Source organism: Jaculus jaculus, chromosome 1 (assembly GCF_020740685.1).
Source record: "Jaculus jaculus isolate mJacJac1 chromosome 1, mJacJac1.mat.Y.cur, whole genome shotgun sequence".
Classification (NCBI taxonomy): Eukaryota; Metazoa; Chordata; class Mammalia; order Rodentia; family Dipodidae; genus Jaculus; species Jaculus jaculus.
The window spans coordinates 6,605,182-6,626,845 of record NC_059102.1 but is presented as its reverse complement, the minus strand read 5'-3'; the positions used below and the strand labels follow the sequence as shown (position 1 = coordinate 6,626,845).

The window sequence follows — 21,664 nt, the reverse complement described above, 5'->3', positions numbered from 1 at the left end:
CCCAAATTTGACTCAGCACACTGCTCACCTGCATCTCTAGCTGCCTCCTGCTTTTGAAGTGGTCTGCTCTGATTCTTCAAATGTCAGTACCAACCCTCCTCCCCCGAACATACAATTGTATTTTTGTCTGCACACAAACAAACATACATACGGTGTATATTCATTGCAGCAGACTGTGGACCATCTGCATGCAGGTCTCCAGGTTTTGTTCAGAGGAGCAGGGTTTTAAGGAAACAGCGTGGGAGGTAGGGCTGAGCTGCAGCGGCAGTTTTGACCCTTGCCATAGCAAAGCTGCCCCACCTTAGCTGGAGCCACATGGTGGCCTTGTCCTGGGAGACAGCGATCTCATGGAGAGCTCACGGGAGAAGCTTCTGCTTGTCATGAAGGCCGAGGAGAAAGCTAGTAGGAAGGAGCTTAAGAAATGGCAGAGGAGGTCACCAAGGGCTGTCTTCTAGCCACCTGCCCAAGGTGCCCAGCGTGTCACAGGCTTTGAAAGACCAGAGAAGCTCAATCAGCCAGTCTAAACCAGCAAGATCAGGTGGGGCCTGGCCCTGCACAGTTTAGGGAAAGTCCCAGAATCAGAAAAAGAGAGTCGATCACCGTGGTGTTATGCGTAGCCCAACACAGCTCTTGGTATCTCAAGGAGTTTGGGAAGCGGAAGTTAATTTTTCATTATCTCCTGGTGACTGCTTGGATTGGGCTGTGAGATTGACTTGAAGGGGCTGATGTTAGAGCCAGAGATGCCTGTTCCCTGTTGCTATGTAATGTTTTTATTACAATGCTGAAGATCCAGCCTAGACTTGCACATGCTTGGCAGGTGCTCTCCCACTGAGCACCATCCTCAGACTTATTGTAAGATCTTCAATTCTGCCCAGTCATGGTGGCATCCTCCTGTGATTCCAGCTACTTGGAAGGGTAAAATGAGAGGACTGGTCTAGGGTAGAAGTTTAAAACCATTTGGCAATGTAAGCACAGAAAAGGAAAAAGGGGGAAAGAAAGGAAGGGAATGGAAAGGGAGGATGAGAGGGAAGGGGAAAGGAAGAAGGGAGGGATAAAGGCAGGCAGTTAGTGAGTGAGGAGGAAAGAAAGAAAGGGAATTAGATAAAGGAAAAAGGAGTAAGGAAAGGAGGTAAGGTGAAGGAAAGGAATGGAAGAGAAAACTAAGGACAAATGAAAGATTTTAAATTCTCAGTTGAATGTCTTGTCACCTCCCTGGATGGCAGCCTGGGACATTCATTTAAGTCTGGTTCTGCTACAGACCTCTAGGAGATCTTTTTCTCACTGTCACCAGTGTGCTGGACTACCATCCTCCCTAAAAGCTCTGCACAAGGGACAACAGGTGACAGTGTGCCTTGTTCGCTACTTTCAAATGATACATTCAGAATGTTCAACAAGTTCACAGTTTCATGTACAAAGGCAATAAAAGCATTTTGGATATTGCTAGCGTCATGGTATGAACCTATTAAATATGGTGTTCAAAGTTATGGTTAGGCAGAGTGTTGAAATTGTCACATTCACTTAATTCAGAGGCTGAGTCCTACTGCTGTAGGTATGGCCCTCAGTGAGGGATGGTGGTTATTGTAGAAATGAAGAAGGCAATGTCTCTTTTCCTGGTAATAATTTTATATTATCTTTCACTGTTGTTCTTTTTCTTTGAACTGTCACACCTGCTGCCAAAAAATATTTTTTTCTTGTTCTTATACATTCTTGTCCAGCTGTCCCTTCTTGATAACTAAGCCATTATTTGTGTCAGCATCTTAAGGGGCTTTTCTACTTAATAGTCTCAAAGTGACATTAATTAGAAGCATGCAATGATACTTCTGCTATTGTAGAGGGAAATTAAATTTCAAAGGTAGTGAAAGTCAGCTGTTGCAGGGACCCTTGTAGGTCCTAAAGGATCCCTCAGAAGTAAACCCAGTTTGTTTCTGCATCTATAACCTCATGAGGAATTTGCCAGATCATGTCTTGGAAGTGTACCTAGTTTATCTATCAGCTCTTCCGTTGCTAAAGTGAATTTAGACTTTCCGAATATATCTGTGGAAACTCAGTTACATCTGTTGTAAGCATTTGAGCAATTCTATGCCAGGATTTGGGGGAATAGCCTATTTTAGCATCTTAAACAGAATGAGTTGGTATCCTGACCAACTTCAAAATCACCAATTGGTGAGCCAAAGGCAAGTGAGCCCCCCGCACCACCCACCCATTTTGTAGCCTATCCTAGTCCCGCTTTCCCTGGCAGCTGTCTCTTAGCCCCGGGGCCGACTTTCTGAGCCCAGCAGAGCAGCCCTGTGTCCCTTGGTGGCCCAGGTTCTCCAGACAGAGACTGTTCAGGGTGAAAACCAAGACTGTGCTTTGCAACCCACAAAGTCATGGTCACTTCTGATTTGGGCTAAGCTGTTGGAGGCACCCCCTTTTCCCTGCCTTGGGGTTGCCTGAGTGGCGTAGGTGTCGACACCTCTTTGGTCACCCAGCTGGTGCGTTCTCTGAACTCTGCAGCTCCCTGCTACCTGCTTCTCTCATGCCTTTGCCCTGTTCCCATCCCCCCACTCCACATTCTCCCGGTGCCAGAACACCACGCATTCGGTATCAACGAGGTGCTGCCATCCCTGTTAGTCCCACTGCCTCCCGGCATGGAGGGCACAGACGAGGTGGCAAGCAAGGGCTCTGGACGCATGGGCCACGTACATGGACAGCAAAATTACCCCCAGCATGACTTTGCCTTAGCAGATCTCTGCATGGGCTCCAGTGCAAATTAGCTAGTCCTACCTGACTGCTGAAGAACTCTGGAAAAGGAACTTCATGTTTTCTGCTTGGTACCCTGAAAAAGTTGTAACAGTTTCTCTATTGGAGTTACCCTCATACAACCACTGAACTGAACTGAACGTGTGTGTGTATGATGTTGGTACCACTGTTAAGCTGCTCTGTGGCTCTGCTTTCTCCATCTTCCTGCTTCTTGGCCACTGGATGATGGATGCTTGGCAGCAAGGCAGCAAGGCCAGTGTCACTAACCGTGGGATTCCCCTCTTCATCTGCCTGTGTGTGGGAGAAGCTCTCACTGAGATCAAACGTTCCTTTATCACAGCATTAATGTATGATCATGCCAATTCCAGATGATTCCTGCTTAAACACAAAAGTCTGCCTTGCTTGACTGCACTCAAGGACAGGTGTTTTGGTGGGTGGGTGGGGGTCTCATATTAAGATTCAGGGGGAAGATCCTGAATTCAGACAACACAATGGAATCTCCTCATTACCCCAAGGGTTGTAAGGGCCAACCTGGGAACTTCAGCCTAAGGTACAAAGAAATACCTTGCTCTAGAACACACCCCAGTCGCGAGCTGCTCTGGGTCTCTCTTCATCCCATGTGTCTTAATTTTTTCTACCCGAGGATGAAATTCTCAAAATCATGCATGTTCCATTTTCCTTGAGGTAAGAACTGAAGTAGAACCCATGTAGAGTCAGCCCGACATGAGAGCCCCATGCAGTCCTCCTGACATCTCGTCAGGGTGGTTGGAAATATGGGTTACGTCTGTGTTCTAATCAGAGACCGCAAAGGAACTCGCACCTCACCAGCTGAAACCCTGGCACGCTACGCTGCCTGCACATGTCTCTACCCAGTGCTTCTTTGGCACGGCCCTTGCTAGATGTCACCCTCAAGACAGCTCAGCTCTACAAGACTCATTTTCTAAAGATGAAGGACTTGTCTATAAGTTCAGGAAGTAAACATACAACACTCCTTCCATGACCCTGGTTCCAGTGCCTGTGCCCAGCCCCACACTTCCTCGGCAGCTCAGCACATGGGCCAGTGGATTCCAGAACTCTGGGAGTCTGTGCAGAGCACTTTCACTGTGTGCATGTTGCTGGCTGAGAATGTATCGTTCTTCCTGCTGCTTCCAGCCTCCTGCCTGGTCCTCCCCATTGAGGAGAACTTCAGGCATGCACCCTCAATACTTGCCTCTTTCCTGACAGATGAAGCTAGTTAATGCCTGTTTACCCTGCCTCCTTTCCCTGCTGTGAGCCTTTTCACAACACTTAACCCCACAGAACATTCCACAAGCTTTAGTTTTCCTTGTCCTCTGACTCCCTCCACTAGCAGGTGAGCGTAGCAGGTAGCGATGGTGCTGCTCCCTCCTGAGCGTGCAGTGTGCACCTGGAAGACTGCAGTACAGGGCGTGGCTAAGAAAGAGACGCTCTGATTAATGGTGGATGGATGGACGGATGAATGAAGGAATGAAGAACCTGCATATTTTCTGCTAGGGTGAGAGTTATCATGCCATTTTGTTCCTGGGGTGGAAAACAAGGTGCGTTCCCAACTTCAAAAAGGATACCTGCCTAAATAGTCTCAGCATTATCCCATCTCCCAGCTTGTCCTAGACCAGTGGGGAAAAGGTCAGTCACCGTCCATGCCCCACACCCAGTTCTGAAAATAAATGCTCAGCCAGGCTTCTTCAGCAGCCCTTGTCTGCCTTCCCGTGAAGGACACATCTGTGGTCCAGGAACCATGTTGGTGAGCCTCTTTGGACGCTGGTGCTTTCTTTACACACTGCTGACAAACAGATTTCTCACTGGCTTTTGCAGCTCCCCAAAGGTGGGGCCTCAGTAATTCTGGGGAGGCTCTGACTAAAGTGCCTCCGCGCTTGTTTTCATTACAGAGAAGTGAAACAGAACGCTCACAGTAGTTAGTGGACGCGCACCGTAGCTGGTGTGCAGTTCCAAGCGGCCGGTGCGCCCTCGCTGTCATCAGCGCTCCCTGGCCATGTCCTGGCGGCTTCCTCATGCCCACAGCTGGCATGAAGCAGCAAAGGCACCAGCATACTGGGCATGGCATGATCAAGTGTGTACAAATCTGGACAGAAACAAGGACAGGCATGAGTGCCCACTGTTGCAAGTGTTTTTTTTTTTTTAACCTTTCGTGTTTAATAATTATATTTTCATTATATAAAAATCCAGAAACCTGGGACTCACTTATGTGCATCCTGCCTAACGACATTATTAACAGGACAAAGCTTTCAGTTTTTGTCATATGTTTATGCAACTGGGAAGACACTAACTTGCAAAATAATGACAATAATGATACAAACAAGTGGCTTTCCCCAGAAGGCACCAGAAACAGCTATTCATAAGGAAGACAACTTTTTAGGGCTATGCGGAGGCGGGGTTGATTAATCTGTGTTCTGGGAAGAGAGTTAACACTTAAGCTATAGTTTATTGAAAATTAATGAAAATGAATTTTTGGCCTTACTAGCTACCAAGTTGGCATGAAAATAAGGATGTGAGCCCATGGTGCTGAGGCAAATGTCCCCCCTGGGCTGTCATTTCTCTCCATGTGAGTATCATCTCACATGATACAATGTACAGAGGGTTTAATTTGGAAGTATTAATGTACACTTGCCAGTAGTTCTGGTAGTAAATATCCACAAAAGCTTTTATCTTTTATTTATAGATCTTTTGATGTATTTAGATTAGCTTAGTTAACAGTTTTCAAGTGAGAACTTATTCTTCTTGAGGCTTGTGAGTGGCTTCAAAGGCTGACCTTGCATTTGTTTCTCAGACAAACGCACCAGTGCTCTGCTCACTGTACGCTAAAATCCCTACATTTTATGTAACTATTCATAAAACCCTTGATGTCCAATTTGAAACTTATCTAGAGAGAGAGTCTTTTGCTATATAACCAATGAGATATTGACTTAAAAAATTCTTCCGTTTTTGACATTTTTCTATGCTTAGATGACCTTTTTTCAGAGTCTACGTCTTCTGACTGCTGGTTCAGTGCTGCTCTCTGAAATGCATGCACTGTTTTTTATGTTGCATTGGACTCTTTAATTTGTTGTTGATTTTATATTGCATTGGAAATGCGTTTGAATGTGTTGTTCATGTGTTGTTTTAATTTGCAACCAGCTTGAGGAACTAAGCCTGTCTGCTTTGTGGGGCACTCATCTACAAAACCCTGGTGACTGTTTTCCCTGCGGGGGCTCATGGGTAAGCTCTGAGTTCTGCTACCCTGGTCCCTGCACTTACAGATCAATAGCTTTGATTTTTCTGCAATTATCTCACAAAGAGGATTTCTCTTAGTCAAGATTAAAAATGTACTTGGCTCCTGGGATCCCTTGGGGATGGTGGTCCTGGTTCCTCCTGCCTACAGTATTAGGCTGACGCTTTCTTAGATCGCATGAGCCCCAAGTGGGCTGGGGCCATGAGCCTCTGTGGCCCCATCAAAGAAGAAACCAGACATTCTGTAGCCAAAGAAGCACCTCCATTTTCTTTATGTGCATAAATACTGGGTCCCTATTTCACGAGAGGTGAGAAGCCCACAGATCCACATGTGAATTCTGCCATCAGCATTGCTGTTGACCTTGGGAGCAATACTTATCAGCACTGCCAAGGCTGAGCTTCTTGACAGAGGCCATTCACTTGTTCTTTTCAGGATCCAAAATGGCTGGACATTACAGGTGCTCCAAGGGGGTGAGCTCTGTTGGGGCTTCACCAAGGGATACTCATTTCAGCTGAACGCTCCTTCCAGTCCCAGGGGAAATAGAGCACGGGCTGTTTTGCACTGCTCAGCAGAAACTGCATGGGATTTGAGAAGGTATTTGAAAACTAGGAATTGCATTTCCAATTTTTTTTAATCCAAATTCTGGAACACACATCCGTGAATTCCACAAGCGTTCATGTCACGCCTTGAATTGCTCATTTTATCTCATATGGGATGTCTGAGCCACCCCACGGCTCAGTGGTGAGGTTTGTATTCACTGGCCAACTTGAAAGACCGGGACGCATTTGGAAGCTATTTTGGCATTCTGCACAGGAAGATTATTTAAATTACATTTTCAGGTATGTGTGATACCTACATGAAGCCCAAAGCAAGAATGTGAAATGTGTTCTATAAACTTACCAATAATATTTTGCTTTATTTTTCATATTAGAGATGAAAAGGCTTATTCTTTTTCAAGAACTTAAGAATCACGTTTACAAAGTTATCTAAACATAAGCGGCAGACAAGTCTCACCAAGACCTCTGAATTAAATGGAAAACTGTGTTAGGAAAGAGATAAACGTGCTTTCATTGCAGATTCACAAATATATTAACTAGACTTGAATGTGGATATTCTATCATAAATGTATAAACACATTGTGTGGCAAAGGAAGGAAAAAACAGTTTCCCACCAAAGAACCCAACTGCCCAGAGCCAAGACCAAGTCCAGCCTTCTCAGCCAAGGAAAAGACAAGGAACTAATCATGGTTCAAGAGGAGAAAAAAGGAGGGAACTTTTTGATCGGCCTACACACTGACGGAGAACATTCGAGAGGGCTTTTTATTTTTTATTTTTCTTTCCTCTGTGAAGTTTTTTGAGTATTTTAAGTTGGGGGCTGAAATTGTAAAACTTTTAGCTAGTTTTGCAGGATCTGTAGAGCAGAAAGGAGCCGTCAGGATCTCTTGTATTTTTGCATAGAGAAAACAGCTCCGAGAGTCAAGGTTACAATGAATGGGAATTGAATCCAAGTTTCCTGACCCCATCTCAGCTCTCTCACCAGGACCCCAAAGGAATGTGCCCTGTCTTTTTTTTGAAGACAGTTCAAAACACGGTGTTTCTACTCTGTAACCCTCAGCCTCGCACTTGAAAGGGTGCTCTCCAGCCAGAAGGTAACAACGTTAAAGAAACAGAACTGGGATCTCTCTCTTCCATATACTTTTCTTTTTGAGACAGGGTCTGACTTTGTAACCTGGGCTAGCCTTGATCCCGTGATCTTCCTTTATCACCCGCCCCCATGTTGGAATTACAAGTGTACATCACCTTACCAGCTTCTGCATGTCATTTAATTCCCAGAGCACGTGGGTGGGCGCACATGCAGGCATTCAGAAGTCTCTATCGCAGGAGAAGCCCAAGGCCAGCGTGACTTGGAACGCTGATCCCGCAGTCGGGGGGGGGGGCGGTAAGCTCAGCACCTGCTGCCTGCGGGGTCCCCCTCCTCGGCCTTCTCCCATCCAGAATCCCAGTCCCTGAGAGCGAGCACGTGTGAGTACAGGAGGGGCCACAGTCAGGGCCGCACTGGTCTGTGGGGTTCTGTGTCAGGGTAAACAGAGACACTACCCCGACTTATCAGGAACAGGAGAAAATGAAGCGCTGACATCCTCACTCTCTGCAAACAGAGTGTGCAAAAGGACAGGAGAGTTGTTGGTAGAGCTAAGAAACTTTACCTTTCAGATCTCACACCGAGCCCTGCCTGGAGCACATTTGCCTGAGCCCAGGAAGGCAGCGCCCAGAAATGCCGAATCCACGGGTCATTCTCAGAACCACCGAGGCTGGGAAAGACTAGCGGATACTCTCCACACCCTCTCCTTCACGTGTGATCCTTCTCACATGACTAGGTGGAAGACCTCGGTCTCCATGCAGAATGAGTGGGGGGGGGGGGTGCGCGCATGCATGCATGTGTTGGGTGAGATGTTTTGGCAGGAGTGACCATCAGTTCACAGACACTGCACAGCAAGGAGGGGCTGGGACTGTCCAGGACCTCTGTGCCCAGCTTTGCCCAGGCTCTCAGAGGGTGAGTCAGATCTGACTGAAGACCTGTGTGACTCTCTGTGCCTATGCCATGACTGCCACAGTGATGCCCGATCACCTGTGTGTTCTTTCTGCTCCAAGACTTGAACAAATTAAACAGCCCTCCACGTCTCCTCCGTAACCATGACTCAGTGTTTATTCTGCTTGGACTCAGCAATTAGAACAAAGTCAAAGGGATTTTTCTCCTCTTCTTACAGACTGTTCTGAAAGGCCTGATTCTTAATTCAATGATTTGTCAATATGAGGACATAAGATGGAGCCTATGTATCAATTATTTATTTATTTATTTATTTATTTATTTATTTATTTTTTTTTTTTTGGTTTTTCGAGGTAGGGTCTCACTCTGGCCCAGGCTGACCTGGAATTCACTATGGAGTTTCAAGGTGTCCTCAAACTCATGGTGATCCTCTTACCTCTGCCTCCCGAGTGCTGGGATTAAAGGTATGTACTACCTGCCCGGCTTCTATATATCATCTCTATCCATCTAGCCTCAATGCCCAAATTTAAGTAAGCCATGGCTCACAACATGCTCTATGACGGCCTTTTATTCTTATGGGGAATAAAAACGAGTGGAAGACCTTTCAAAAAGCTTCAAGAAATTCTGCTGTAGTCAAACGTGTGTGTTATACACACAGAGAAAGATTCTAAATCCAGATCCCCAAAGGTTAAACATGCTGGTGAAACCTGAGGCATATACTTGTCATAATAAACTGTATGTCAGGGGCTTGAGAGCTGGCTTAGTGGTTAAGGTATTTACCTGCAAAGACTAATAAGGACCCAGGTCGGATTCCCCAGAACCCACGTAAGCCAAATGCACATGGTGACACATGCATCTGGAGTTTGTTTGCAATGGCTGGAGGACCTGGCATGCCCATTCTCTCTCCCACATAAATGAATAAATACATAAATAAATAAAAATGAACTGCATGTCAATGAACGTATTTCCCTAACAGCTAGGCCTGATCACATGACTCATTCTCAGTGTGCCCATGGCTTGGCTTTATCTCCAGCCAACATGGAGAAGATACTAGCAAACATCTTCTAACATACCCTCCTGTGTGCCAATCACACATTCTGAATGCTGCTCCCAGATTCAGGCCTGGATTTTGATTTCACAAGTATAGTCACCATATTTAAAATCCATCTATTAGTCACCAACTGCCATCCATGGTCCACTACTGGTCACTGCCTGGTTTTGGAAACAAAGATTTAATGGAACAAATTTTTGCTACCTAGACTATCAGTGGTTCTTAGGACACAGAATAGTATCATTGCTGCCTGGACTATACCATCCCCAGAGATGAAAACATTTTCTCTTGGGCTCTCTGAGGTGTTTGACTGTGTTCTATGAGAACTGGCTCTGAGGTCCTCCAGTTACCCTGGTTCCTGCGACCCAAGCCCTCACTTCTCCCTGTGTGTCTGTACATAACCTCGCCTTACTTGGTGGCTAGTACTAATTTTTAGTGATTCAAGGATAACTGAATTTTAGTAAGCATTAATACAGGCCACTGTACCTGGTGTCTGTTACCTCCATGGTCTTAAATGTCTGCAAGTGCTCCCCGCTTTGAGCCCCAGGAGCTTGCGGGCGTTCCTGTGGATTTGTGTGTGTGTGTGTGTGTGTGTGTGTGTGTGTGTACCCCTGCATGCCTCCGGCTGGGGAGAACTGATACTTAGGCAACCAAGAAGTCACCTGTTCCCAGGAGAACAACACCTGACTGACAGGGTGCCATTTTCTACGACAGAGATTGTGGGAGACTGTCATTTTACAGGATGTACAGCCCTTTGTAGAACCTGTCGGGAGGCTTGGGCTTGCTTTTGTTTTTTGTTTTTTTCAAAGTAGGGTCTCACTCTGGCCAGGAATTCACTCTGTAGTCTCATGGTGGCCTTGAACTCATGGTGATCCTCCTACCTCTGCTACCCCAGTGCTGGGACTAAAGGCGTGCGCCACCACGCCCAGTTTGGGCTTGCTTCTTTCAAGTCATAGTCTCACATTTGTTCTCAGTAGCCCTAAAGGCCCTGGAACTCCATGGTTTCTTCTCTGTCTAGGGCTAGGGACCATGTTAGGGGGATCTTGTGCCCTGGGTCCTGCTGCTTCTCTGACCCCAAGCGTGCAGGTAACACATGAGCAGGTACTGGTGCTGGAAGAGGCCTGAGCAGCGAAGATGCTGTCTCACCCGGGGTGGGGGACATCTTACTGACAGCCGCGAATGTAGCCCCTCACACGGTTTTCTACTCTTCTCGACATCAGTGTCTGCTGTGGTGGAATGCCACGTCCATCCTAATGGATCTGAGCACATGGCTCCAAGCTGGGGGCATCTCTTGTGAAGTTTGTGGAACGTTTAGGAGTCAGAGCCTTGCTGGAGGAAGTGAATCCTTTCTGGGCAGGCCTTAAGGTTTTCAAGACAGGATCTACTTCTTGTCAGCTATTTTGACCAACTTGGTCTGCTACTCCTGCCTCCACAACTCCCCAGGCATAATGGGATGCATCCCTGGAACTGTAAGCCAGAACAAACCCTTTCCTTCCTTAAGTCACTTCTGGTCAGGGTTTGTCACAGCCACGAGAACGTAGGCAAGACGGCATTCAGCTATTGTGCATGGTGAAGGCACCGAGTGCCGGGATGGGAGCTGTTAGAAACAGGCCACGCCGCCTCCTCCCTAGGCCCGTTGATGTAGAAGTGCCTCAGTGAGGAGCCAGTTTGTACCATGAGCCAGTGGCTCTCCCGTCCAGGAATTACCAGTGTTCCAAGAATTGATTGGGTTTTTAAAATTCCCTTCCCTATTTGCCCTGATCTCAGCCTTTACCAACTACATTAGTCACTTAGGTAGCCTGTGTGACCCTGTGCTTCCTGCAAAGAGACGAGAGCAATGCCGAGAGAGCTGAAATAAGCAAGATAATTCCTGGCATTCATGCCAGCCAGGCAATCAGGTGCCGCCCGCACTGCACAAAGCCAAGCGGTTTTAGTGAACTCTCCAGGCATTGCTGGGGACTACTTCCTAAGCATCCTCTTCCTCTCCTAAGCATCCTCTGAAACACTGTTCATGGGCCCTCGCCTTTTTCCTTTACCTGCTGCATGCTGGGACATTCTAGAAGCCTCACTGAGGCGTCCACTCCTCCTACCTGACAGAAGAGAAAGGTGGAAAGCATCTTCCTGCGAGGAGAACATCCCCTGCTCAGCCTCTCAGATGCACATGTAGACACAGTTAAAGATATATTTTCTTATGAAGAATAACCGGGAGATTAGTGAGTGTGTCTCTGTCTAGTGACACATACATTCCTTCACAGGGCAAGTGCCAGTGGGAAGAGTGTGCTTGAGACTGGACAGTGAAAGGAACTATCAAGGAGTTTATTCATTAGCTACATTAAGTGTGACGTGGCTAAGAGATGCTGGTCTGACTCAGTCAGCACTGGCTACCCTCCCATGTCTTAACACTGCACACAAGAGCCGGCTGGTTGCCCTCCCGGTGCCCTGTCTAGCCCGCAGTATGGAAATGTAGGTCCAAGGTTTTGACTCTGATGGCACCAAAGTACTGACCTCACCAGAATAATTCTCAGTGCAGGCAGAATTCTAGCCAAAGCCCTTGTGTCTTGCAGCGCATGACAGAAAGAGGGATCAGCTACAGAGTGTCATTCTGAGCACTCTTCATAATGAATGACAAGGGTAGTGTCTAAAAATAATTATAGGTAAGTATTTTAACTTGGTCAGTCATTCACGTCTTTGCCACATCACAGAGCAACTGTGTAACAGTCCATATTAGATAGATTCTTTTCTTGGTTTTCACCCTGAGATGCAACCAAACCCCTGTCCCCAGCTTTCGTGAAGTACATGGGACTCCTGCTTCACCGGCAGCACCAGGAGCCTGGCCTTCAGGGATTGGCTGGTGCTCAGAGGAGCCAACTTAAAATTTCTGGATCTGGGAGCTAATGGAAATGGCCTGGGATAGCAGTATTTACATCAAAGCTAAAGGGCAGATGCTGCCCCCCTCCAGAGCCACTTGCATGGGTACAGAACTGGCTGATGCAGCTCCTCCCTTTCCTCAGGACTTGGGAGCTCCCAGCTTGGAAGCGGCTGAGCAGTGGGCCTCTGCACTCCCCTCACTGGAGGATGTGACTCTCACTCATTCAGACATGGACACAAGAGGTGGAGAATCTGATTATTGGGCAAATGAGTGGACTTGGGCATGAAGCTTACATCCATGCTCCTTCTTGACTTTGACGTTCGAAACCACTTGAGCCACTGTTATATGAATCCAGAGCTCCATGAGGAAGGTGGGAATGAAGGTTCTAGACATAAAAAGGCACCTCACTGCAGACCTACCCCTGTGGGCAGGCAATAGAGCTAGGGGCTGACTTGAAGGGGGAAAAAAGGATTCTTGGCCTTGATTTAAGGTGCCAAGTCCTTAAATGGCCTGGGCTAGGCTCTTTGCCATATTTTAAGATGTTGCAGTGAAGGGCTTTTTGTGACAAGGAACATCCCAATCTTGGCTGTCCTATGTCTGTCACCACTGAGCTCTTACAATGTGGCCAGTGTGACTGAGGAATGCATTTCCCATGTGGTATTCAGTAGCCACACGTGGCTAGCAGTCACTATAATGAACAGACTCCAGGGCTCATGGGGACAGTGCCGGGGTGGGGAGCAGCTTGCATGTTCAGTATGTGGGGTGGAAACACTCAGTATGCTGAACTCATACATCAGCCACCAAGTGCTCCCTGACACCACCCCCACCCACCCCAAACACCACTGACCACACCGACCAGTGTTCAGCTGCGAACAGAAACCATCCAACTCAAATGCATCGTCACTAAGTGAACAGAGTGGAAAGTTACCTATGTGATCCTCACTGCCCACTACAGTATGGACAGAAAGACCCAACTTTCAGATGGGTAAATGAGACACAGAGAGGTCCTGCCCTTGCCCAAGTCACCAGAAGTCCATCCGAACGCCTTGCTTCATTCACTCAAAAGCACGTGGCTAGGCAGACAGTCTCTGAGCACCCAGGGGACCCTATTGAAGCAAACTTGCATGCTTGTGGGTCCTAGCTGCTAGCATGCTCTTCCTTTCCTGGAGTGCTTGCGGGTGTTTATATGTGGCCGCAAATCTCTGTGAGCAGGCATGTTATGTGCATTTGTCTTTACACCATGCAGCAAGTTTCATGCTGCACTTGGCAGTGGTGACATCCTCCTGTCTCCAGTCACCACTATAGCAAAGCCAGTGAGGGGTCACTATCTGGGTTTCTCGTTTTTTCATGGAATATGGCTTGCTAATCCACAGACCCCTTATCCAGCCCCTTTCCCTAGTGTGTGGCTTTTGGATATGTGCAGATTGAATAATAAATGACTGAAATGGGATGAAAATGGAGATGTAATCTCAGCACTGAGCAGAGCTTTCTGAAATTCTTGGTTGTTAGTTTACCTAACACCTTGTTAGATTACCTCACATTTGGCTAGCCATGGTTTCTGCTTCATGGCAACACCTGGGCTCTTACTGTGTAGCTCAGAGGTGGGGGTTGAACTGAGAACGAGCTCGAGAAGGGGCCGCTGGCACCGGGCTTGTGCCGCCGGAGTTAAGGGCAGGACCTGCGCCAAGTACCTCACCTCCTGCCCTGGCTCACACAGCTTGTTCTCTCCTTCCTCGTTTGCCATAAGGAACTCTAATGCAACCAGGACACTTTCTGGAGCACTTCTGTGCTCCGGTAACACACCCTCTAGTTTCCCTTCTTCCGGCTAGTGCGAGCTCACCTCACCCTCAAAGTGAAGGGGGCAAGTCGCTCAGGGCGAGAGCGCGCACTGTCTCACATCCAGCCTCAAGAACACAGGCCAGAGGCACTGCAGGCAGTTTCGGGGGACGGGAAACAGAAGGCTTGGCAGTTCAGACAAAGGCTGGTGAGCTGGGGGCCACTGTTGGGAGAAACGGGGGAAGATTTTCGACTCCTGGACCTGACGTTAGGCTGCTGCCTTTTAAGTTGCTGCTACAAGTCCAATTTCAAATGATGGCCGAGAACAGCAACCTCGTGTTCACGTCAGACCTTGTTGGCTATGGACTTAGTGTCATTCGCTTTGCAGCCCAAAGAGACATGCAGCGCCACACGTGGGGATGAGCATGTGTCTCCACTCATATGCAGATAGGGCTCGTCTAAGAATGGGCTCCTCTGTGTGTCCCAGGAAGAGAGTGCAAAACATAGACTGTTGGTTACACAAAACCTTACATGGTCCTGAAGGCCAGTTATGACCAGTTATTTTATTCTAAGCCTGGAAGTCATTTCTTTACTACTCCCAATGCTACCTGAACTTTCCCCTCTTGAGACAAATAGTCTCTTATTTAAACATCCTGCCTGTCACGTGTATTATATATCATTAACACCAGAAACCATTAATCAGAGCAGATTAAAGGGAAAGGTGCATGCGCTCACTATATGGCCTGAATTCTAGGGCAGGCAGATAGGCACACACAAGTGTACGTCAGGGGGTGATGTGCCATGAAGGAACAAGTCTAGTTCACTAGGTCCTTGGGCTGCAGTCATGTTACAGAACTGCTGATGTTAGTCTCCCTAGGGATGTGGGCCTGGGGGCTGAACATGGGTGGCACAGTGTGGCAGCGGAGATACATACCCTTCCCGGTGGGCCTCTCCCTTCTCCAGCTCCTGAATCACTCCCAGGAGTACTTTGATGGTCTCCTGGCTTGAGCTAATCAACTTCTCCATTGCCTGCAGCTGGGCCTTGAGGTCCACCACTTCCGTGTGAGGCACAATTTGTTGACATTCCTCACCTGCTGTAGGGCTTGGCTGGGACTGTTCGCTACATTCTGGGGACAGGCACGGCTCTGTGGGTGAGCGGGCCACAGCAGACCCCGTGGAGGCCTGTAGCCCATTGAGGTGGGCGGCCCTTCTCTGCTCCTCATCCACAGGGCAGAGGGACCACTGGCTGGCAGCAGCAGAGTTTGACAGGCCAGGCTCAGAGGCCCTGGCACTGATGGCAGGCGGGTACACGGTAGCCACCTCCGTTTTAAACACTCTGCCGTGGGTGAGCAGAGTGGGGTCCTCAGAGTCCGGGGTTCCCCTGTCGGGTTTTGCTCTCCCCTGCAGCTGATGGACAGGCTCCTCAGAGAGAGGCCGGGAGTTGTGTAACAGACCTTCGGGGTGGCTGAGCCCATCAGGTTTGCAGAGCTCGGTACAGTTGACCCCGGAAAGCTGGTCTAGCGCGTCCACATGCTCGTTGGAATGGAAAACCAAGGCTGTGGTCTTGTGAACCCGCCCTGCGCCACAGGGTCGGGGGTCTTCCATTGGTTCTGCCTCGCTTTTCTCTTTTGACTCAGCTATAAACCCATTGTTTTGGCTTTTGAAGGGCTCTGCAGCTGGGATGCTTTTGAGGTTCCCTTTCTTGCGGTCCAGAGGGAACGTCTGGTAACACTTCCGGAGGTCTGGCGAGGTCTGCACACCGGTGCTCTTGGTGACATTGGGGATGGAGCGGCGGGCAGGCACCGTCATGTACTTTCGATAAGTGGCCCTGCAGGACACGGGCTTGGCCTCCCGCCTCTCCGCCAGCGCTGCCGAGGAAAGCTGGAGGTCTCTCTGCTCGTTCTGGGCCTCGCAGATGTCCTTAAAGCGCACCTGCAGGGCTTTGTTCCGCTTCTTGATCTGCCGGTTGGGGTCTAGGGCATACTTCTCCAGGGCCAGGCAGGCAGCCGGCTCCACTTCTGGCTCCGGGGTTGTGAGTGTGCGTCGGCCCGAGTCCTTGCTGACCATGGTTCCTGTATGTGGAGACACAGCAGAAGCGTCAGTGGGTCAGAAACACTTGCTCACAGACACGTGGACTTGTAGCCAATTACAGCTGCCGCCTCCCTAATTACATTTAAGCAGGTGAGGTCGGCCTTTATGTTAAGGAAAATCAGACAGGCAGGGACGTGCTGGCAGGCACAGCGTGAAATGCTTTTCAGATATTAAAGCTTGCTTACTTTTCCACGTGGGATACACTTGTTTTTCTTTGATAGTAATGCATGTTTCCCCATTAGACCAACCTGTTTCACTAGATTCATCAAGAAGCCCAGTGACTTCTTGCCTGCCTTGCAAATTATCTTCTCACACACACATCTCCCTCCATAAGCAGATGGTTTACCAAATGCAACTTATTTGGTTTGGGGTTTTTACTATTTTTGATGATGACGTGATTAATCTATTACTGGAGTCCGACAGAACTCCTGTTTTAAAGACTGAAGACTGTGAGTCCTGAGCAGAAAATCCCGCAGGGAGCAACTAGGGTGAATGCAGGTTCGCCCTCTGTGGAGAGCCAACTGCACGCCTCCACGGGACAGCACTGGGGCTACATGATGGCGGAAGCCTGCCTGGCTTCCTGTGGGTTAACATCAGCCACGAAAGCAACATGGGTTTTCTTGCAAGGACAGCGGTAGCAACGCTTCTGTGACTCCATGGGATGTGGCACTTGGAAAGACTTTTAAAAAAAATTGTTCTAGAATCAAGTTTTGTGTTTTGATCACAACCTCTGAAAACCACAACAATGGTAGTTGTTTCAGTATTTAAATCCTGAAAGAGAATAAAATCAGGAGGCTTTATGTTAATCACGCAAATTCATCCCAGGCTGAGTTATTAAATGCAGCTAAAGAGATGCAGGTGGCTGCCCGTTCCTCTGGGGAATACCAAGGGTGAATGCTGCCTCTTTATCAGATAAGCAGATTCCCAGCTGCTTATTATTGGTCAGGGAGGAACCTTGCTAAGGGCTGAACTTGGAGCAAGAAGATACAGTTCAGCTACGCCTGGGTGCCCAAATATGTAATCTAGGCCAAGGCAGGAGCATAACAAGTTCAAGGCCAACCTCAAAAACTTAGTGAAGCCGTTGCTCAAAATAAATGTTAAAGAGCAGACTGCGCTATAATTCCACTGGTGGAATGTGTTCCTAGCCTGTGTGAGGCCCTGGGTTCAACTCTTAGCACGGCAAAATAAATAACTGCAAAGGAGGTATAATTAAACTGCTATATGAGAGAGCTAGCTTTTGCCAATCCCCTGCTGTCTGAGTAGCACTCAGCTGGTCGGGCCCAGGGTGCGCAAGGCCCTGGCGGATGGAACCCAGTGTCTAGAGAAGCAATGCCACAGACATGAGCCAAGGTCAGCAGACCCGGTGCCCTCGGCCGCCCAGAGCCATGAAGGGCAGCTCTTGGGAAATCTGTGACAAGTGAGTTGTTTGTAGAGTGGCTACCACTTTCACTAAGGACATGGTATGCCACTTGATGTCACTTACTCATCACACAGCGAGTGAGAAACGCAGACAGTGTTTCTCACAGACCCAGGTATCCCACAGAGGCCCCGTGCGTGCCTGCCCGCCCCATCCTTCTTCGTTAGAGTCAGCAGTGCAGACCAGCAGACATAGTGGCTTGGTGAAAAAGCAGAAGAGGGACAATGCCAAGGCCCTCCTAAAGACATGGTACCCGTCCGCTCGGTTTGGACCTCTACTACACCGACCTCTGCCACCCTTCAGGCCCCCCGGCCTGAGTTTCAAGCAGGAAAGTCTCAGGGGCAACTCCAGCCTCCCTGGCTTCTGCAGAGAATCAAGTGGTGGTCATGGAACTCTCTGCTACCTTGGTTCAGTGAGGCCACAGCATGTCAGTCACCGTGTTCCCAGCCTGTGGGCGGTGAGGGCCAGAGGACTCCTTAGAGTGGAGGTGCTTCCTGAGCCCACCCTCAGGAGAGGCAGACGACAGCAGTCCCAGTTTCTTCCCAGTGGAGAGAAGCAGTGTGCCCTCCTCCTTGTGTGACATCTAGAAATGTCCCTGGATGTTGCTGCACTAGCCACTTCAGCCCTGGACGCTCTTGGCTTCTGCACCGTGCTCCCACAACGTACCCTGAAAGGCAAGGCTCGCAGGGAATGCACAAGAAGGTCTTCGGTGCTTGACTGGTGCTGAGACTATCTGCAGACTTCTGTAATCTGAAACTCCACCTGCAGGGCAGTTTCAGAGAGCAGGGAACCTGCGAGGAGCAGACCAGCGATGCACTCCTCTGCAGGCTCATGCTGCCGAGGAGAGGATTGCACATGGCGGGCAGGACAGGGCAACCCTGCCGGCCAAGATTATCAGTGTCTTTCAAAGACACTTCTCCCCACAGGTTACAGAGATGCACTCACAATGCTGCGTGCGGGGGAACTGAAACCATGATGAGAAAATTCACTCCGAGCCCTCGCTCCTCTGTCTCCATTCTCTGCCCGCCTTGCGGTGCAGGTGCGTCAGAGCGCGTTGTGCTAGCATCCCAAAGACCTTCATGTGAGGGGAGATTTAAAAGAGAGCCAGCGAGCATTTTTACAAAAAGCAATTTGCTAGTAATTTTTCAGCCTTTCCCCTGCCACTACTGAAAAATGTGCGTCTGAGTAAGTTTGTCCTGCCGTGCTATCTGTCATCTCCGTGTGGCCGAAGCCGCCCTGAAATGCTTTCCTTACATCGTTCTGCTGCTTTCGAAAGACGCGCTGAGTGCTGGACCCAACCACCAACCTCAAAACCAATCAGAAGAATTAATTGCTGGTGGCAGAATAAAGTAATGCTATTCTTTGATTTACGGAGCTCTGATGCACGCACAGCGATGTCCTTCTGGGGGAAATGACTGTGGTCCTTAAGACTCCTGTCTTGACTAGCTCACGCAGGTGACAGCGCCCGTATCCCAATTCCCTCCCTGAGACACTGTGGAACTTCATGGTGGTGATTTGTTTTTGGCTTTATATGAGGTTTTCATGGGTGGGGATGACATGTCCCAAAGCCTCCAGATGGGATTTTCCTGGATATCAGGAATTAGCATGGTGCAGGGAGGGTGTTCCTTTACAGGCCATGGGGCAAGACAAGGGCTCAGGCTTGCAGTAACTACTTACAAATGATTTTTTTTTCCTTCTGAAAGCAAATGGTGCAGCCCACAGGTGACTATTCATGAGGTAAATGGGGCCTCGCTCACTTCTCATCCGTCACTCCTGCACTCAATCCCAAGCACACGCCACAGTCACATTAGCATTCTGTGCCCGTGGTTCCTTGCCGCATGTTTGTCTGTGCCTTTACCTGCATTTTCTCACTTGACCTCTGAGGTGGCCTCACTGGTGCGGCACCTGTGTCACCTTCAAGCGGGACTCTCAAACATGCCCCTTTTGTAACCTGCTCAGTGTCTCACAGCTCGCGCCCTGGCTCCCGACTGACTCCCTGTGAGTCCCACGTGCCAGGCCACTGGACCAAACTGAGACATCTGTCACTTGAAGCAGCCCGTGGCCAACTTCAAAGGGCATCAGATGTCTGCACCACCAAGAGAGTTTCATGGCCAGATTGCATCATACATGTGGGGGGGGGTCTTGCAGACCTGTGCAGGGCCTTAAGATCACCTCTGGGCACACAAACCTTGAAGTGCTAGGTGAACATGAGACCCCAGTGGCATTTGTAACAGTAGCTTCCTTGGGTGGATTATCCCTAGCACTAGAGTCTTGTCCTTGGAGTATGTCTCTCACAAGGTTTACTCTTCCTAGGAAAGCCCTGCGTTAAACCTCACTGTTTTGAGGTGAAAGTGGCAAGTCATGGTTGAGCCTGTCTGGCTTAGGGAGATCTGGAAGTCGAGGAGCTGTTTGGAATATAAATGTCTTAATTACTCTCATTAAATTTCATGATCAAATGTGAGCGGTAAATATATATACCCTGTGCTTTTAGATTAATGATGTAGCCTTCTGAGCTGCTTTACACTAACAGCTCAATGGCGATGTGCATCTCAAAGTAAAGGCGAAACCCTGCAGGCAAACACTTGCGGGAGCTCTGTGCACAGTCCCTCACCTCAGTGCACCCGCGAAGACGCCATTGTAAAGAGTATTCACTGTCCCAGCAAAACCACTCACGGAAAATGGAAAGTGAAGGAAAGCAGCCTGCCAAATGAAAAAAACAAAAACAAAAACAGAATTGTCCTTGTGATATTGAGATAGTATCTTTGGGGTGCTTGGCTTAGGCATGATTTCCACTTTGGAGTGGTGTTGGGACACTACATTGTTACCTTATTTTGCCAATTAAAAAAGCACAAGTTTGGGCTGGAGCAATGACTTAGCTAAGGCTCTTGCCTGTGAAGCCTCCGGACCTAAGTTCGATTCCCCAGTACCTATGTAAGCCAGATGCACAAGGTGGTGCATGCTTCTAGAGTTCAGTTGCAGTGGCTAGAGGCCCTGACATACCCATTCTCTCTCTTAAATAAATAAATATTTTATCCAGGCATGGCAGCTTATGCCTTTAATACTAACACTAGCTAGGCAGAGGTAGGAGGATCACTGTGAGTTCAAGGCCAGACTGAGACTACATAGCGAATTGCAGATGAGCCTGGGCTAAAAGTTCCTACCTTGAAAAACCAAATATTTATCATCACAAAGTAAAGGCGTTGTCAATCTTGAACTGGCCTCTACAGTATGTGAACACTTTCAGACAGAGAAAGTGCAGGAAAGGGTAAGGCTTGGGCACCATCAGTCCCCACAGGCCATCTTCCAATGTGTTGAGAAAGCCCTGAATTGGAAAAGTTAATTGGAATGATAGCATGTGTTGAGTGCTTCAGCCTAGACCTCATATGTATTTGCACGGACAGACGCACATGCTCATGTAGGTTGAGAGAATGTTAGCATTGTCAGTATTAGAGAAACTCACTGTTTCTGTTTGCCAAAGTGCGGTGGCAGGAGGGTGACAGCTGCACGCTGGTGGGCAGGTGATGGGGCAGGAGAAAGCTTAGAAGACACAGACTGTGTGCCGTTAATTAGGAAGAAAACTGTGAAGACAAAGCAAAAGCCCGTGTATAGCTACGTGTCACTAGTACAACTTTCAGTCAGTGCTGGTGAGCCACGCTGTGTGGTCCACACAGCCTGTGAAGCAGTGAGCCTGGCTTGTGTGCAGTCTAAAAAGCACATCCCGGGCCAGCGTAGCCCTGTGCCGCCTTGTCTGCGCTGTGCAGGTTGTGGACAGTGCTTGGCACCTCGTCAGCATGGGTGGGGGTAGTGAGGTTTCATTGTGTTGAGGAAGTAACCTTCTACTTCCAACCCGATGCCCTTGGAATGGTATTTAAAATGTCCCCCGTGGCTATGAAGAAAGAAAAATAAAAACAGAAAAGTAATCAACAT

General features: G+C 48.5%; 2 protein-coding genes across 11 annotated transcripts in view; one reads left to right on the top strand and one right to left on the bottom strand.

Moving 5' to 3' along the window:
- The window catches only part of Dock1 (dedicator of cytokinesis 1), a 561,057-nt gene that overhangs the window by 252,798 nt on the left and 286,595 nt on the right, over window positions 1–21,664 (top strand). The gene's annotated exons all lie outside the window — the stretch shown is intronic.
- Insyn2a (inhibitory synaptic factor 2A) overlaps window positions 1–21,664 on the bottom strand; it is a 56,475-nt gene that overhangs the window by 22,084 nt on the left and 12,727 nt on the right. For 5 of the 8 annotated variants that reach the window (XM_004659253.2, XM_045145322.1, XM_045145331.1 and 2 more), the window contains exon 2: window positions 15,164–16,301. In XM_004659253.2, the coding sequence (XP_004659310.1) occupies window positions 15,164–16,296 (1,133 nt within the window). In that variant the 5' untranslated portion in view covers window positions 16,297–16,301. Of the gene's footprint in view, window positions 1–4,727; window positions 4,844–6,279; window positions 6,565–13,329; window positions 14,704–15,163; window positions 16,302–21,664 lie in introns of those variants that run through there. The other 3 variants (XM_045145358.1, XM_045145366.1, XM_045145351.1) reach the window with 3 other exon arrangements.